The following is a 14,813-nucleotide window of genomic DNA, read 5'->3' as shown; positions in this document are numbered from 1 at the left end:
ACAAGAAGCAAGGAAACATGCAGAGACAGTTCAATTTAGCTCATGAGGAGACACAAGTTTTGGGCTGTATTCTAGTTAAAGATACAAACTACAATCTAAAAGTCAAGCCCGCACGCCTCCTCTATTTATTAGGAATGTCCCTATTACATCACTGTCGCTGAGGGAAGGGGGTATTCTCGACAACTCCAGTTAGACACAATATATGATTATAGAATGAATAAAAATTAGGTGACACAGGTCATAACGCCTTGTCTCTGCTCTGTCTGCGTCACGGCGGTGTTCGGCATTGTCTCTGCACTGTCTGCGTCACGGCAGTTTTTTTATTTTATTTATTTTGCCTTTATTTAACCAGGTAAAATCCCATTGAGATCAAAGATCTCTTTTGCAAGGGAGACCTGGCCAAGAGGGCAGCAGCAAGGTTACAATAAAAACAGTAAACAACACATAAAACATCACATTTACAACATTAAAACTTGCTCAGATCACACATGTGCATACAGACAAGGTAGACTGCAATCCTTTCACAGAAGCTTTAAACTCATTCAATGTAACAAGGGTTTGAAGTTCAATATTCGATTGTAGGTTATTCCAAGCCTCCGGTGCTGAAAACATAAATGCTTTCTTGCCCAGTTCAGTTCTTACTTCGGGGATGACAAATTGAAGAACATTCATTGAACGCAGATTGTGACTTCCTTGTTTTTTGGTTAAAAGACAAGATAGATAAGATGGAGTGATACAAAGAATGGTTTTGTAGATGAAAACATACCAATGATTGAGGCGTCGAGCACATAAAGATGTCCAGTTAACCATTGAGTATAAGACACAATGGTGAGTAAGGGGAACGCAGTTGGTGATGAATCTCGGTGCCCTGTGGTACACACTATCCAGCTTGTGAAGACAACCAGCAGGAGCATTCATGTACAACACATCTCCATAGTCAATAACAGGTAAAAGTGTTCGGCCTTTGCCGTCAGCAGGCCGAGTCTAGACACAACACTGATAAAAACAACTGGCAATATTTTGGATTGCCAACTCGCATAAATACAAAAATACCACTTTAGCACAATTGACAATAATTTATATCAACGCCCCTTAAGCATAAAGTTATGATGACAATATATACCGGTACATAATAATTCTAACACCCATTCAATGTTTTTATTTTATTTTCATGACTATTTACATTGTAGATTCTCATTGAAGGCATCAAAACTATAAACACAAAAACATGTGGAGTTATGTACTTAATAAAAAAAGGTGAAACAACTGAAAACATGTTTTATATTATAGTTTCTTCAAAATAGCCACCCTTTGTTTTGCACAATCTTGGCATTCTCTTGTTGAGCTTAGAGAGGTAGTCACCTGAGAGAGTTTTCACTTCACATGGGTCATAGTTTTGATGCCTTCAGGGACAATCTAAAATGTAAATAGTCATGAAAATAAAGAAAACGCATCGAAATGAGAAGGTGTGTCCAAACTTTTGGCCTGTACTGTGTGTCCGTGTGTGTGTGTCCGTGTGTGCGTGTGTGCGTGTGTGTGTGTGTGTGTGTGTGTCCGTCCGTCCAACCAATCGTCCTGTCCCCTCAGCAGAAAAACAGCCCCAAAGCATGATGTTTCCACCCCCACGCTTCACAGTAGGTGTGGTGTTCTTGGGATGCAACTCAGTATTCTTCTTCCTCCAAGCACGACGAGTTGAGTTTATACCAAAAAGTTATATTTTGGTTTCATCTGACCACATGAAATTCTCCCAATCCTCTGCTGTATCATCCATGTATCCATTGAGGCATTGTGATTAAGGGTTATACAGATAAACTTTGACTGATTGATTGATTGAAGTTGGCAACTCTGATCCCTCCTGCTTTTTCTTCTTATTCTCTGGCAGACCAGGTGCATTCTTACATGTTCATTGAATGTATGTGAAACGCTGGTTTTCTTTGCTGTGCTAACTTTATGTTGTGTGGCGTTCCACAGCAGTGGCACGATGACTACAGAATGTTCCGGACCGTCTTTGTCTACCTGCTGACCGGACTGGAGCACTACCAGCACGGGAAGTAAGTGTTCCCGGAGGCAGGTGTGGCCCTCTAGCCTCTGGTGAGGGCGGTCGCACTCTCCGTTCCCTCCTTCCCTGCTTGCTCTCTTTGTCTTTGTCTGAACTTTTTTAAAGCCTCTTTCTTTGCGCTGTCTTCTAATCCAAATTTCAATATGAATATGATCAGCTGGACTCTTGACGCAATTGACACAGTCTTTTCGACAAGAAAAAGAGGTTCGGGGGAGCCTGGCTGCCCTGATAGAACCATCTCTATGGGTTACGTGAGGGACTCCTGGAACACATGGAGGATCATGTGCCTCTCAGCCCTTTCCATCGAGGACGTCGAAGACATCTACCTATTTGGAGCTGTGATCGCGGGGCACTAGCTGATTGGGCTGGGCATTGCTCTGGTGTATCGACAAATTCGGAAGACGATGGCAGCAGCTCAAGGGGCCCAACGGCTGTTCAACGCAATGGAAGGATTGGGTCGGGCTGTGGGAACACAGACTGGGGTGATTTCTGAGTTGAATCGCACAATGGATCTCATCTTGGAAAAGTTTGCAGAGAAGGAATAATTAATTGGAATGAAGAAATCCAGCATGAACAAACAGAGGGATAAGTCACTATTTTTGTCTCCTCAAAGAAAAACAACTTTTTAATCAACGATTTGGACTCCCTTGAATGGCCTTGGCATGGGAATGGGCTGTTCTGAAGAAAATCTCCTCAAAGATAGACGCTTTTGACCTTCCTTTTTGTCAACAACACCTGGAGCTGAACTTTATCGGCCTCAGGCATACAAAAACATTCATCATCTCTCCCAAAGTTATTTGGGCATATACGCACACACATGACCCCCACCCTTGAAATCAACGCCTTCACCACTGCTTAATTCCTCTGGGGCTGTGGATGGCTGAGCAGCGCTATACAGCGTCAGCGAGTCTCCTCAAACCCAACCCGTCCCTCTGTTGCAATTTGTGTGATATATGTGCCATTTCTAAATGTGTGCCATGCTGTGTGAGATTTTTTTCCTTGGACTTAGTCTGGACCCCTCCTGAGGGTCTAGCCTTTGACTGATATTTTTTTACTCCCCCTCCTCTCACCCAATGTTACCCATTTCTCACCTTTTTAAGGAGCGCTGTAAAAATGTCTCCCTGTAACGTACAGTATGTCTGCTCTTAGTGGGACTGTGCCGAAAATGTAATTATCAGTTCTTATGTGTCTTGTGCATGTTAAGAATTAACAATAAATAATCTGAATCTGAATCTGAAAGGATGGGGTTTTATTTGTTTGTTTTGTTTTTTTGCAGAATGCGCGAGGCTCTGACCTACCTGGCTCACGCCTACGACACAAACGCCACCCTGCTGAGGAGCGGAGAGAAACGCGGCGTGGACACGTCGCTCATTGCACTTTACAGGCGGAAATGTCTGGCGGTGAGGAGAAAAGAAGGCGTTTTCGCACTTGGAACAGAATAAACTGTTTTTTGTCCGTGCCGCTCCCACCCTGCAGACCCTGAACGAAAGCGCCACGCGCTTCTTTGCCAGCGGCGAGGAGAGCAAGGTAGAAGAGGGCGTGGCCATCATGGACGAGGTGGTCATTCCCTGCCTGCACCTGATGAGCCGCGAGTCGTCGCTGTCGCAGGAGGACCGCGAGACGACGGAGAGCATCCGCAGCCAGTGGTGCTGCTGTCTGGGCCAGGACATGGACGGTAAGACCCCAAATAAAAAGCACCCGTCTCGCGCAAACCAGACAAAATTCTCTCGCTTTTGCGTTCAGATTCGCTGCAGATGAAGCTGGGCGAGTTTCTGCCAAGGGTTCTGGACTGCTCGGCCGAGACGGTGGTGCTTAAAGACCCCCCTAAAGTCCACATGAACCAGGCCCACGACCTGTGCAGTCGCCTGGCCGCCGTCATGGAGTCCATCCACAAAACCTCGGTGGTCATCGTCAAGTAACGTCCTGGCTGCGAGCAACAATGCCGGTGTTGTACCGAAATCTGTTACCCATCGGAATTTGTAACACCAGGGGGCGATGTTCCCGTGGCGTTTGTTTGATGGTTAAACAGCAAGGCCAAAGAGGAGGAGGAGAAGAACGCTTGCGTAAATGGCGTAAACAATCCTTAATGCTGAAACGTCCGTGGTCAGAATTTCAGCAATAATAAATTACACATATTCTGGAAATCAATGACTTGCTTTCATTATAGCAGGGGTCGGGAACCTTTTTGGCTGAGAGAGCCATGAAAGCCAAATGTTTCAAAATGTATTTCCGTAAGAGCCATATAACATTTTTCAACCCTGAGTACAACTAAATTCTTGCATTTTTAAGTAAGATCAACATTTGTAGAGTATAATAAGTCCCTTATTCTTTTTAACAACATTGTTATTCTAAAAGTTAACCAATAATAAATAAAATACTTCTTACCATTAATGCGACATCTTGAACAGGTGCGGTAGAAAACGGATGGTTGGATTGAAATGCATGAGAATGTTTTATAATTTGAACGTTATTTTTGAAACTGTGATTACCAGCGGAATTATTCCTTATCGTGTTAAGCAATGTCAGCTAAGATTTATCTGAGAGCCATATGCAGTCATCTGGCTCTAGAGCCATAGGTTCCCTACCCCTGGTTTAAGCATTAGACACCTTTTTACCTGCACCCTGCCTCCCGCTGTTTCCCACATCTACAAAGCAATTAGCTACCGACTGCCACCTACTGATATGGAAGAGTATTACACGGTTACTCGGCTTAGCTCGGTTAGGAGAGTGGCCGTGCTAGCAACCTGAGGGTTCCAGGTTCGATTTTCGCTTCCGCCATCCTAGTCACTGCCGTTGTGTCCTTGGGCAAGACACTTTACACACCTGCCCCCCAGTGCCACCCACACTGGTTTAAATGTAACTTAGATATTGGGTGTCACTTTGTAAAGCGCTTTGAGTCAGTAGAGAAAAGCGCTATATAAATATAATTATCTGAGAGCCATATGTAGTCATCAAAAGAGCCACATCTGGCTCTAGAGCCATAGGTTCCCTAACCCTGCATTATAGTATGAGTCCATTGTATCAGCTGTTGATTCTCTCTCTCACACATGCGTTTTCCAATATGGGTTGTACTTGTATAGCGCTTTTCTACCCCTTTTTAAGGAGCCCAAAGCGCTTTGACATTATTTAGATAAGGCTATACATGCACATGTGGTTGTTCTGTTTGTCATGGCTGTGTTCCCTATTCTTAAACCAGGCATCTAAATGACAATTTCCTGCCCTTTTTACACACCCCCTCCCTTCATCTCCATACACTTTTTCTCATTTGGGAGAATCAACAGCTGATACAAAGGACTCATACTATAAGGAAAGTAAGTCATTGATTTCAAGAATATGTGTAATTTATTAATGCTGAAATTCTGACAACTGATGTGTCAGCATTAAGGATAGTTTACGCCATTTACGCAAGCGTTCTTCTTCTCCTCTTTGGCCTTGCCGTTTAACCATCAAACAAACGCCATGGGAACATCGCCCCCTGGAGTTACAAATTCCGATGGGTAACAGATTTCGGTACAACACCGGTCGTTTGTAGTACAAGCTGTTAGTATTAGCACGCAGAGCGTAACGAGGGGAGGGCTTGTTGCTAGGCAGAGTAAGCACCCTGGCATTTGTACTGCACACAGCAACCATGCTGGTTGTTTTTTGTTTTTTTTTAAATATGTATTTTATATTGTTGCCTTGTACATGTCCGGAGCAGACTTTGCAAAGTGTCATTATGTAGTTGAAGCACAGACAAGCAATTACGACTTCAAAGTAGAGCTACAGAGAGAGCGTTTTAGAGGCACGTGCAATAGAGGATTCTTTAGTAAGAGGCGATTTTTCAAGGTTACGTTATCCTTAGGGAGTGGCACTTTGGCTTTTAAAACAACACGCCTCGTCTCCACCACAGGTGCTTCTCCTCAAATGTGTCATGTTTGTATGAACAAATCTTCACCAACAAGATAAAAAAAATGCGGAAACAACCTGTGGTTTCAGTTTCTTGTTTCTTATGACGCCACACCATCCGCTTGGCTTCTTGCCAATAATAGTTTTCAATTCCGTGCGTTCTCCACTTCATACACCGACAATCAAACACAACATTGTCAATCCGTTTGTTCTGCAAATGTGTGTTCTTTTTCAAGATTCTACTCATTTTTCCTGAGATCCAGTCACTTTTTAGGACAGCTGTCATGTCGGCAGTCCATCATTGCAGCATTGCAGAGGGGGATTTTTGGAGGCATCTCCCACAAAAACATGCACGGCCATAAATAGAGACGGCTCGTAAATAGCAGATGGCAGCGGTACAGTAGCCAACTCACTTCAGACCACAGTTCCATAATAATGAGTCAAGAGCGACTTTTTACAATAATAAATTAGTAAAGTTGTTGTTCCATGTTCACTTCGAACGTGCAAATATTTACATTATGGTACACATATTTCCATTCTCTCATTACAACATGTCCGAAAAGGAGTAGGAAGAAGCAGAGCTTATTTCAATCACTCAGTCAATCAAAGTTTATACAGCCCTGAATCACATGTCTCAAAGGGCTGCACAAGCCACAACGACATATGTTCACTTCCTGTTTTCACTTTCTAACACAATTTAAACAAATGAATAGTAAATACAACAGTTCTCATAAACAAATAGTTTGGTGATTTATGGTTTACATAATGAGATGAGGTTACCACATTTTGATAAGGTTGGAAATGTTTATCAGGATACTTCTTCCTTGTACTTTGATTGATTGATTGAAACGTTTATTCGTAGATTGCACAGTACAGTACATATTGAATAATGGTAACACCCGAATAAGTTTTTCAACTTGTTCACATTAATCAATTCATGGTGTGTGAATTGATCGTTAAAGACAATTAAGTCATGCTTTAACTTTGTTTATTCAATCCACTATTGAAATTCAATGCTTTGGTGCCTTTTCAGATCCTGTTCAAAGTAAACCTGCTACCCAAACATTTTTTCTCAACAGAGTAGAAATATAACCTCAGGGAATATCTAAGTTGCAACATTTGTATGCATGTACAACACTTAATACCTTTAGTATACCAGCATCAGTATATTATTATTATTTTTTTAAAACACCCTTTTTTTTTTTCTTTTTTGTAAGTTAAAATCTTTCATATGTTGAACTCCTGAGTTAATGTTGATGATCAATTTCAATGTATTATTATTTATTGCATTTTATTGAAATTGTGTAAAGAAATATAAGAAGTAAAATTTATTTTAATAAAATGATAAATACATGATAAATGGGTTGTACTTGTATAGCGCTTTTCTACCTTCAAGGTACTCAAAGCGCTTTGACACTACTTCCACATTTACCCATTCACACACACATTCACACACTGATGGAGGGAGCTGCCATGCAAGGCGCCAACCAGCACCCATCAGGAGCAAGGGTGAAGTGTCTTGCTCAGGACACAACGGACGTGACGAGGTTGGTACTAGGTGGGATTTGAACCCGGGACCCTCGGGTTGCACACGGCCACTCTACCACTGCGCCACGCCGTCCCTTAAAAAAAAATTAAAAAAAATTTCAGTCAAATTGATGCCCTTTAAATCTTTACTGCTACAAACTAAAAACACTGTCAATAAAGTTATTTGTTGAAAGTTGATCTATATCAGATTTTCTTAAGCATTTTTCTTTTTTTCTCCTGTCCAGCTTCTCAGGCAGATCATACAGTTGATGTAGATGCCCATATCGGCTTTTCAGATTTACTTTACAAAAGAGAAGTGTAGGATACTTTTCTTGTTGCCTTATTTGAATTTGACTTTATTAAATGTATTTATATTATCATTTGGTGCAGCTGGGCCGGAGCAGGAGGGGATAGAAAGAGAAAAAAAGGAAGACAGAGGGGGAAATTGTGGGGATAAGAGGGGGATTAGACAGAGAGACAAAAACAACAACAGAAATAGAACAACACCAGCACATACAATATGTACAAATATGAGGGTAAAAGTGATAACAAAGAAGCCGTTAGTGAAATACATAATAATATAGAAATGACAATGAGCATTTTTACACTACAATTGGAGCAATAAAAAATACCAACAGAAACAGCGCTATTGATCATGAACAATACCAATAGTTTACCTCTATTATCAACAATACAGTTATTCAAATGCAACAATACGTATGCATAATGATAACTAGAAAGATAAATAAAAAACATTTTTAAAAAGGAATACCGAAAGATGGAGGGGAAGAGAGAGAGGCAACCTATATTAATCTTGTAGATTGTTATAGTAACAATGGGTTAAGCTTTGTCAGTATGCCATGTGTTACCCAGTTTACCCTAGGGCAACAACGTTGATATATGTTTGATGAAACATGATTATGTGCATGAGTGTATGTATGTATATGTACTTGTATATGAACAGAATGTGTAAATGAATGTTTGTACAGTAAATGTATATGTACAGTATATGTATGTTTGTTTGTACAGTAAATGTATATGTACAGTATATGTATGTTTGTTTGTACAGTAAATGTATATGTACAGTATATGTATGTTTGTTTGTACAGTAAATGTATATGTACAGTATGTGTATGTTTGTTTGTACAGTAAATGTATATGTACAGTATGTGTATGTTTGTACCGTGAATGTGCGTGTAGATGGACAAACTTGGAGTATGTAGGTATGTACTGTATTTGTGTATGTATGTGGGAGCGTAGGTACCTATGTATGTACGTTTGTATGTATGAATAATGGTGTGTGTGTATGTGTGTGTGTGTGTGAGTATATGTGTGTTTGTATGTACAATATATTTGACTCCCAGGTGTGTGGGAGCCAGAGTGAGTTTCTTAACCATTTTGACCTCAAGGCCCAACTTTTCCCCGACAGAGGGGGCTGGGGCCCACTCAAATATTAACACTGAATTTAACCTACTCATAGTTTTATAGGATAAACTTTGCTAAATTATATCAAACAATATGTAAATCAATTAATTAAAAACTTAACACATCAATTTTAGTTTTAGGTCGGACTGATTAGAAAGATAACTACAAACCAAATAAACACTGCAAAAACTGAAATTTAAGTAAGATTAAATATCTCAAATAAGGGTGATATGTGCTTATTTTCTGTCTGATAAGATAATTCTTCTCACTAAGCAGATTTTATGTTAGAGTGTTTTACTTGTTTTAAGGGTTTTGGTCCGAAATGATCTCAGTAAGATATTACAGCTTGTTGCTGAGATTTTATGACCTATATTGAGTAAAACATGCTTGAAACTAGAATATCAACTGTTGCAAATCTTTGTCATTAACACTCACAAGTATAAAAGTAATACTTTTTTTACTTCAAGCATGAAAAAAAATAATACTGATGCCGAGCTCATATCATTATGTCAAGATAATGGCACTAGCATTTACTTATTTAAGAATATTTTCCAACATAATGAGCAAAAAAGGTCTAAAAAAAAATTCTACCAAGAAAAAGGCACTTGTTATTAGTGAGAATATTCTTAATGTATTTTAGGGTTAATTGAGGTTAGCTAATTTTACTTGTTTTAGAAAGTCTTGACAAGCCGAATTTTCTTGTTCTATTGGCAGATAATTTTGCTTTGTTCAAATAAAATACCCCTAGTTTTTGTTTTTTTGTTTTTGAACACTGACTTTTTGCAGTGTACTGCATTAGAATGGACTCATAAATATCTGACAAAAATACACTAGCATACAATTGTGTTGTGCTAAGAATACATAAATAAACAATGTTTCTTAACTAAAAAGGTCAATAAAATTAAATTACAGCTTCACCACTTTAGTCATATTTTTTGTGCCAAAGAATATTCTCTGACTTTAGTTCCTGACTTCTTCTGTTTCATATTGTCAATACTGCCACAAGTGGTGGAAAAGTGTATTACAACTGAATCCATGCGGACCACAGCTGAAAAACAGCCCTCTAGGGCAGTGGTTCTCAAATGGGGATACGTGTACCCCTGGGAGTACTTGAAGGTATGCCAAGGGGTATGTGAGATTTTTTTTTAAATATTCTAAAAATAGCAACAATTCAAAAATCCTTTATAAATATATTTTTTGAAATAATACTTCAACAAAACATGAATATAAGTTCAGAAACTGTGAAAAGAAATGCAACAATGCAATATTCAGTGTTGACAGCTAAATTTTTTGTGGACATTACCCATAAATATTGATGTTAAAGATTTCTTTTTTTGTGAAGAAATGTTTAGAATTAAGTTCATGAATCCAGATGGATCTCTATTACAATCCCCAAAGAGGGCACTTTAAGTTGATGATTACTTCTATGTGTAGAAATCTTTATTTATAATTGAATCACTTGTTTATTTTTCAACAAGTTTTTAATTATTTTTATATATTTTTTTCCAAATACTTCAAGAAAGACCAATACAAATGAGTAATATGTTGCACTGTTATACAATTTAATAAATCAGAAACTGATGACATAGTGCTGTATTTTACTTCTTTATCTTTTTTTTTTCAACCAAAAATGCTTTGCTCTGATTAGGGGGTACTTGAATTAAAAAAATGTTCACTGGGGGTACATCACTGAAAAAAAGTTGAGAACCACTGCTCAAGGGGCCCCTTGCGGCCCAACAATGGTTAAGAAACACTGATGAATATTTATATTTCCTTTAATATTAATAAGGATACAATGTTAGGCAGTGGTGTGGTAACAATTTTATAGACAAATGACACTATTTATAGTCGCGGCGGAGATTAGGCGCAGAGTGTTTTGTTTTTCCTAGGGGGGTGAGGAGCACTGGATTAAGCAAAGAAGTCAAACAAAGTACTTAAATGAGTCAATTTAAGGAAGTGTTTGAACTCAAATATTTTTACAAAGTAGTGAGACCTACACTGTTACAATGTCCATTTCTCCGATGATATAATTGTTGATGACTGAAATATGCTGATAGCAACCCAACCTATAACCACCCCCCGATTGTAAATAATTCAATGTATATACTCTGATGATTAACTTTTGTGATGACTGTATTATGTTTATAGTATATATTTGTAGATCAATCAATCACACAGATGGCTTGTTGTCAATCTAAAAAGTCTCTCTATGTCAGGGATGTCCAAAGTGTCCATTTGGGGCCCGCGGGTAATTTTTTAACGGCCCTAAGCACATTCTAAAAATATGATTAAAAAGTAGACAAAGTAGTATAAAAGAGCAAACAGGTGAAACGTGACAAGAACATGTTGCAATGTTTACTCTAATAACACAAAGCTGCCATGCAGGCTGGTATTTACTTAAAAAAAAATAATAATAATCAAAATCAATGTCACATTAAATATTCCACTTTGAGATATTTTGGGGGGAAAATGTTGCATATTTTTTGTTTGCCATATAAAAAACAAATCCGTTTTTTTTCTAAAGAACGGCCTGATAAGAACAAACAAAAAACATAAACAACAATAAAAGTTATAATTGACGGATGGATCTGAAGTTGATCTCAAAACGATTGTGTTTAAAATAAACAGTGGGGGAAAAAAAGTGTTTTCATTTTTAATGAGTAGGACTTGTTTGGATCCCCAATAATTTTAGTGCGATTTTTTTGTGTGTGTGTGTGTGTCATTGCTAAAAAAAGAACAATAATAAATTTAAATCAATAGTGTTATGTGCTGACATTTTTAAGGCTCGAATTATTCTATAATCTCAAATATTCCACTATTGCATATTTTGTGTTTTTTTTCCATAACAAAACAGGGTTTTCTATGACAAAAAAGGGCATACAACTTAAATCTTTACAAACGTTATATTGACAGATAGACCGAATGTTGATCCAGAGACTTAAAGGCCTACTGAAATGAGATTTTCTTATTTAAACGGGGATAGTAGGTCCATACTATGTGTCATACTTGATCATTTTGCTATATTGTCATATTTTTGCTGAAAGGATTTAGTAGAGAACATCGATGATAAAGTTTGCAACTTTTGGTCGCTAATAAAAAAGCCTTGCCTTTACCAGAAAAATAATAGTTAATCAAAATCAATGTCACATTAAATACTCAACGTTGAGATATTTTGGGGGAAAATGTTGCATATTTTTTGTTTGCCATATAAAAAACAAAGTTGTTTTTTTTTCTAAAGAAGGTCTTAACAAGAACAAACAAAAAACAGAAACAACAATAAAAGTTATAATTGACGGATGGCTCTGAAGTTGATCTCAAGACGATTGTGTTTAAAATAAACAGTGGGGAACATTTTTATTTTTATTTTTAATGAGTAGGACCGGTTTGGATCCCCAATAATTTTAGTGCGATTTTTTTTGTGTGTCTGTGTGTCATTGCTAAAAAAAGAATAATAATAAATTGAAATCAATGGTGTTATGTGCTGACATTTTTAAGGCTCAAATTATTCTATAATCTCAAATGTTCCACTTTAAAATTTTATTGGGGGAAACTATTGCATATTTTGTGGTTTTTTTCCATAACAAAACAGGGTTTTCTATGACAAAAAAGGGCATACAACTTAAATCTTTAAAAACGTTATATTGACAGATAGACCTAATGTTGATCTAGAGCAGGGGTGGGCATTACGTCGATCGCGATCGACTGGTCGATCTCGGAGGCTGTGTCAGTCGATCTCAAGCCAGGCATTAAAAAATAGACATAAAAATGAGCCATCATCAATCATACCAAGACTTCACTTTCGTCAGTTGTTTGACATTCTCGGCACCCGAGGATCTTGTGAGATGACGATGGCTGCTGCGAGCTCATATTTAAGAAAAAAATCACTAACAGGGCGGACGCAGAGAAACACATTTTATTTCTAGAGACTCCGTACCTACTGTCAAAACTCTAAAGAACGACTGCACAGTTCCTGTCTTCACCATAAAAGACCTGTTTCATCCTGCCTGTGCTAACAAAATAAGAGTCTCAGAAAGCTAGCGTGCACAAGCTAGCAAGCTACGGAGTTTGATGCCAATGTATTTCTCCCCCGCCCTCAGTGACCGCTTTCTCACTTGCTTGCCCACCCGCACACTCACTGACGTCACTCACCTTAAAGGGCCACACACAATTGCTACTCTCATAACAAAGTGTTTAAAAACGAGTATGCAAGTTGGACGAATGAGATGCCAAATCCAACCACTTTCATGTGGTATTGGACAGAAAGGAGGACTTTTTTTTCCCTCCATTTGAAAATGCGGACGTTATCAGCACCACTGTCTAATTCCAATCAATGCAAGTCATCAGAATCAAATACCCCAACCTATATTCTTGTCTTCATGAAAGAAAGGAATCTATGTGTGTTAAAAATGCTTGTATTATCATTAAACACCATTAACTTGTTAACAAATATGTCTCTTTCATAAATAAATAAATATAAATTATAAATAGGAATGAGGTAGATCTCCTCGACTTGGTCAATTGAAAAGTAGCTCGCCTGCAGAAAAAGTGTGAGCGCCCCTGATCTAGAGACTTAAAGGCCTACTGAAATGAGATTTTCTTATTTAAACGGGGACAGCAGGTCCATTCTATGTGTCATACTTGATCTTTTTTTCGATATTGCCATATTTTTGCTGAAAGGATTTAGTATAGAACATCGACCAAAAAGTTTGCAACTTTTGGTCGCTAATAAAAAAGCATTTCCTTTACCGGAAGTTGCAGACGATGACGCCACCGGTGTGAGGGCTCCTCACATCCTCACATTGTTTATAATGGGAGCCTCCAGCAGCAAGAGCTATTCCGACCGAGAAAACGACAATTTCCCCATTAATTTGAGCGAGGATGAATGATTTGTGGATGATGATATAGATAGCGAAGGACTAGAAAAAAAACATTAAAAAAAAAATTTAAAAAGCGATTGCATTGGGACAGATTCAGATGTTTTTAGACACATTTACTACGATAATTCTGGGAAATCCCTTATCTTTCTATTGTGTTGCTAGTGTTTTAGTGAGATTAAATAGTACCTGATAGTCGGAGGGGTGTGTCCACGGGTGCCTTGACACCAGTCTCTGAGGGAAGTTGACGTCAGCTGCATGGACGGCGCAAGCTCAGCTGATCTCCGGTAAGAGGCGACTTTTTACCACAATTTTGTCACTAAAACCTGCCGGTTGACAAGTGCTCGGGATCCATGTTCGCTTGACCGCTCTGATCCATAGTAAAGCTTCACCTCCGGGAATTTTAAACAAGGAAACACCGTGTGTTTGTGTGGCTAAAGGCTAAAGCTTCCCAACTCCATCTTTCTACTTTGACTTCTCCATTATTTAATTGAACAAATTGCAAAAGATTCAGCAACACAGATGTCCAGAATACTGTTTAATTGCGCGATGAAAAGAGACAACTTTTAGCCGCAAAGTGTGCTGCGCTATTATTTCCTGACAGTCCATGACGTCAAACGCACACGTCATCATTCCGCCACGTTTTCAACAAGAAACTCCACGGGAAATTTAAAATTGCAATTTAGTAAACTAAACCGGCCGTGTTGGCATGTGTTGCAATGTTAATATTTCATCATTGATTTATAAACTGGGCTTCACGGTGGAAGAGGAGTTAGTGCGTCTGCCTCACAATACAAAGGTCCTGCAGTCCTGGGGTCAATCCCAGGTTCGGGATCTTTCTGTGTGGAGTTTGCATGTTCTCTCCGTGAATGCGTGGGTTCCCTTCGGGTACTCCGGCTTCCTCCCACTTCCAAAGACATGCACCTGGGGATAGGTTGATTGGCAACACTAAATTGGCCCTAGAGTGGGAATGTTGTCTATCTGTGTTGGCCCTGCGATGAGGTGGCGACTTGTCCAGGGTGTACACCGCCTTCCGCCCGATT

General features: G+C 38.9%; 1 protein-coding gene across 6 annotated transcripts in view; it reads left to right on the top strand.

The window, feature by feature from the left end:
* Nucleotides 1-6,021, top strand: part of usp28 (ubiquitin specific peptidase 28) — a 49,501-nt gene extending 43,480 nt beyond the window's left edge. For all 6 annotated transcript variants that reach the window (XM_061898984.1, XM_061898981.1, XM_061898980.1 and 3 more), the window contains exons 23-26: nt 1,972-2,051; nt 3,336-3,459; nt 3,536-3,734; nt 3,803-6,021. In XM_061898984.1, coding sequence (XP_061754968.1) covers nt 1,972-2,051; nt 3,336-3,459; nt 3,536-3,734; nt 3,803-3,978 — 579 coding nt within the window. In that variant the 3' untranslated portion in view covers nt 3,979-6,021. The remainder of the gene's footprint in view (nt 1-1,971; nt 2,052-3,335; nt 3,460-3,535; nt 3,735-3,802) is intronic.
* The last annotated feature ends 8,792 nt before the right edge of the window (nt 6,022-14,813 follow it).

Source organism: Nerophis ophidion, linkage group LG04, assembly GCF_033978795.1.
Source record: "Nerophis ophidion isolate RoL-2023_Sa linkage group LG04, RoL_Noph_v1.0, whole genome shotgun sequence".
Taxonomy (NCBI): domain Eukaryota; kingdom Metazoa; phylum Chordata; class Actinopteri; order Syngnathiformes; family Syngnathidae; genus Nerophis; species Nerophis ophidion.
The sequence above is the reverse complement of the archived record's forward strand: the minus strand, read 5'-3'. Positions and strand labels throughout refer to the sequence as shown.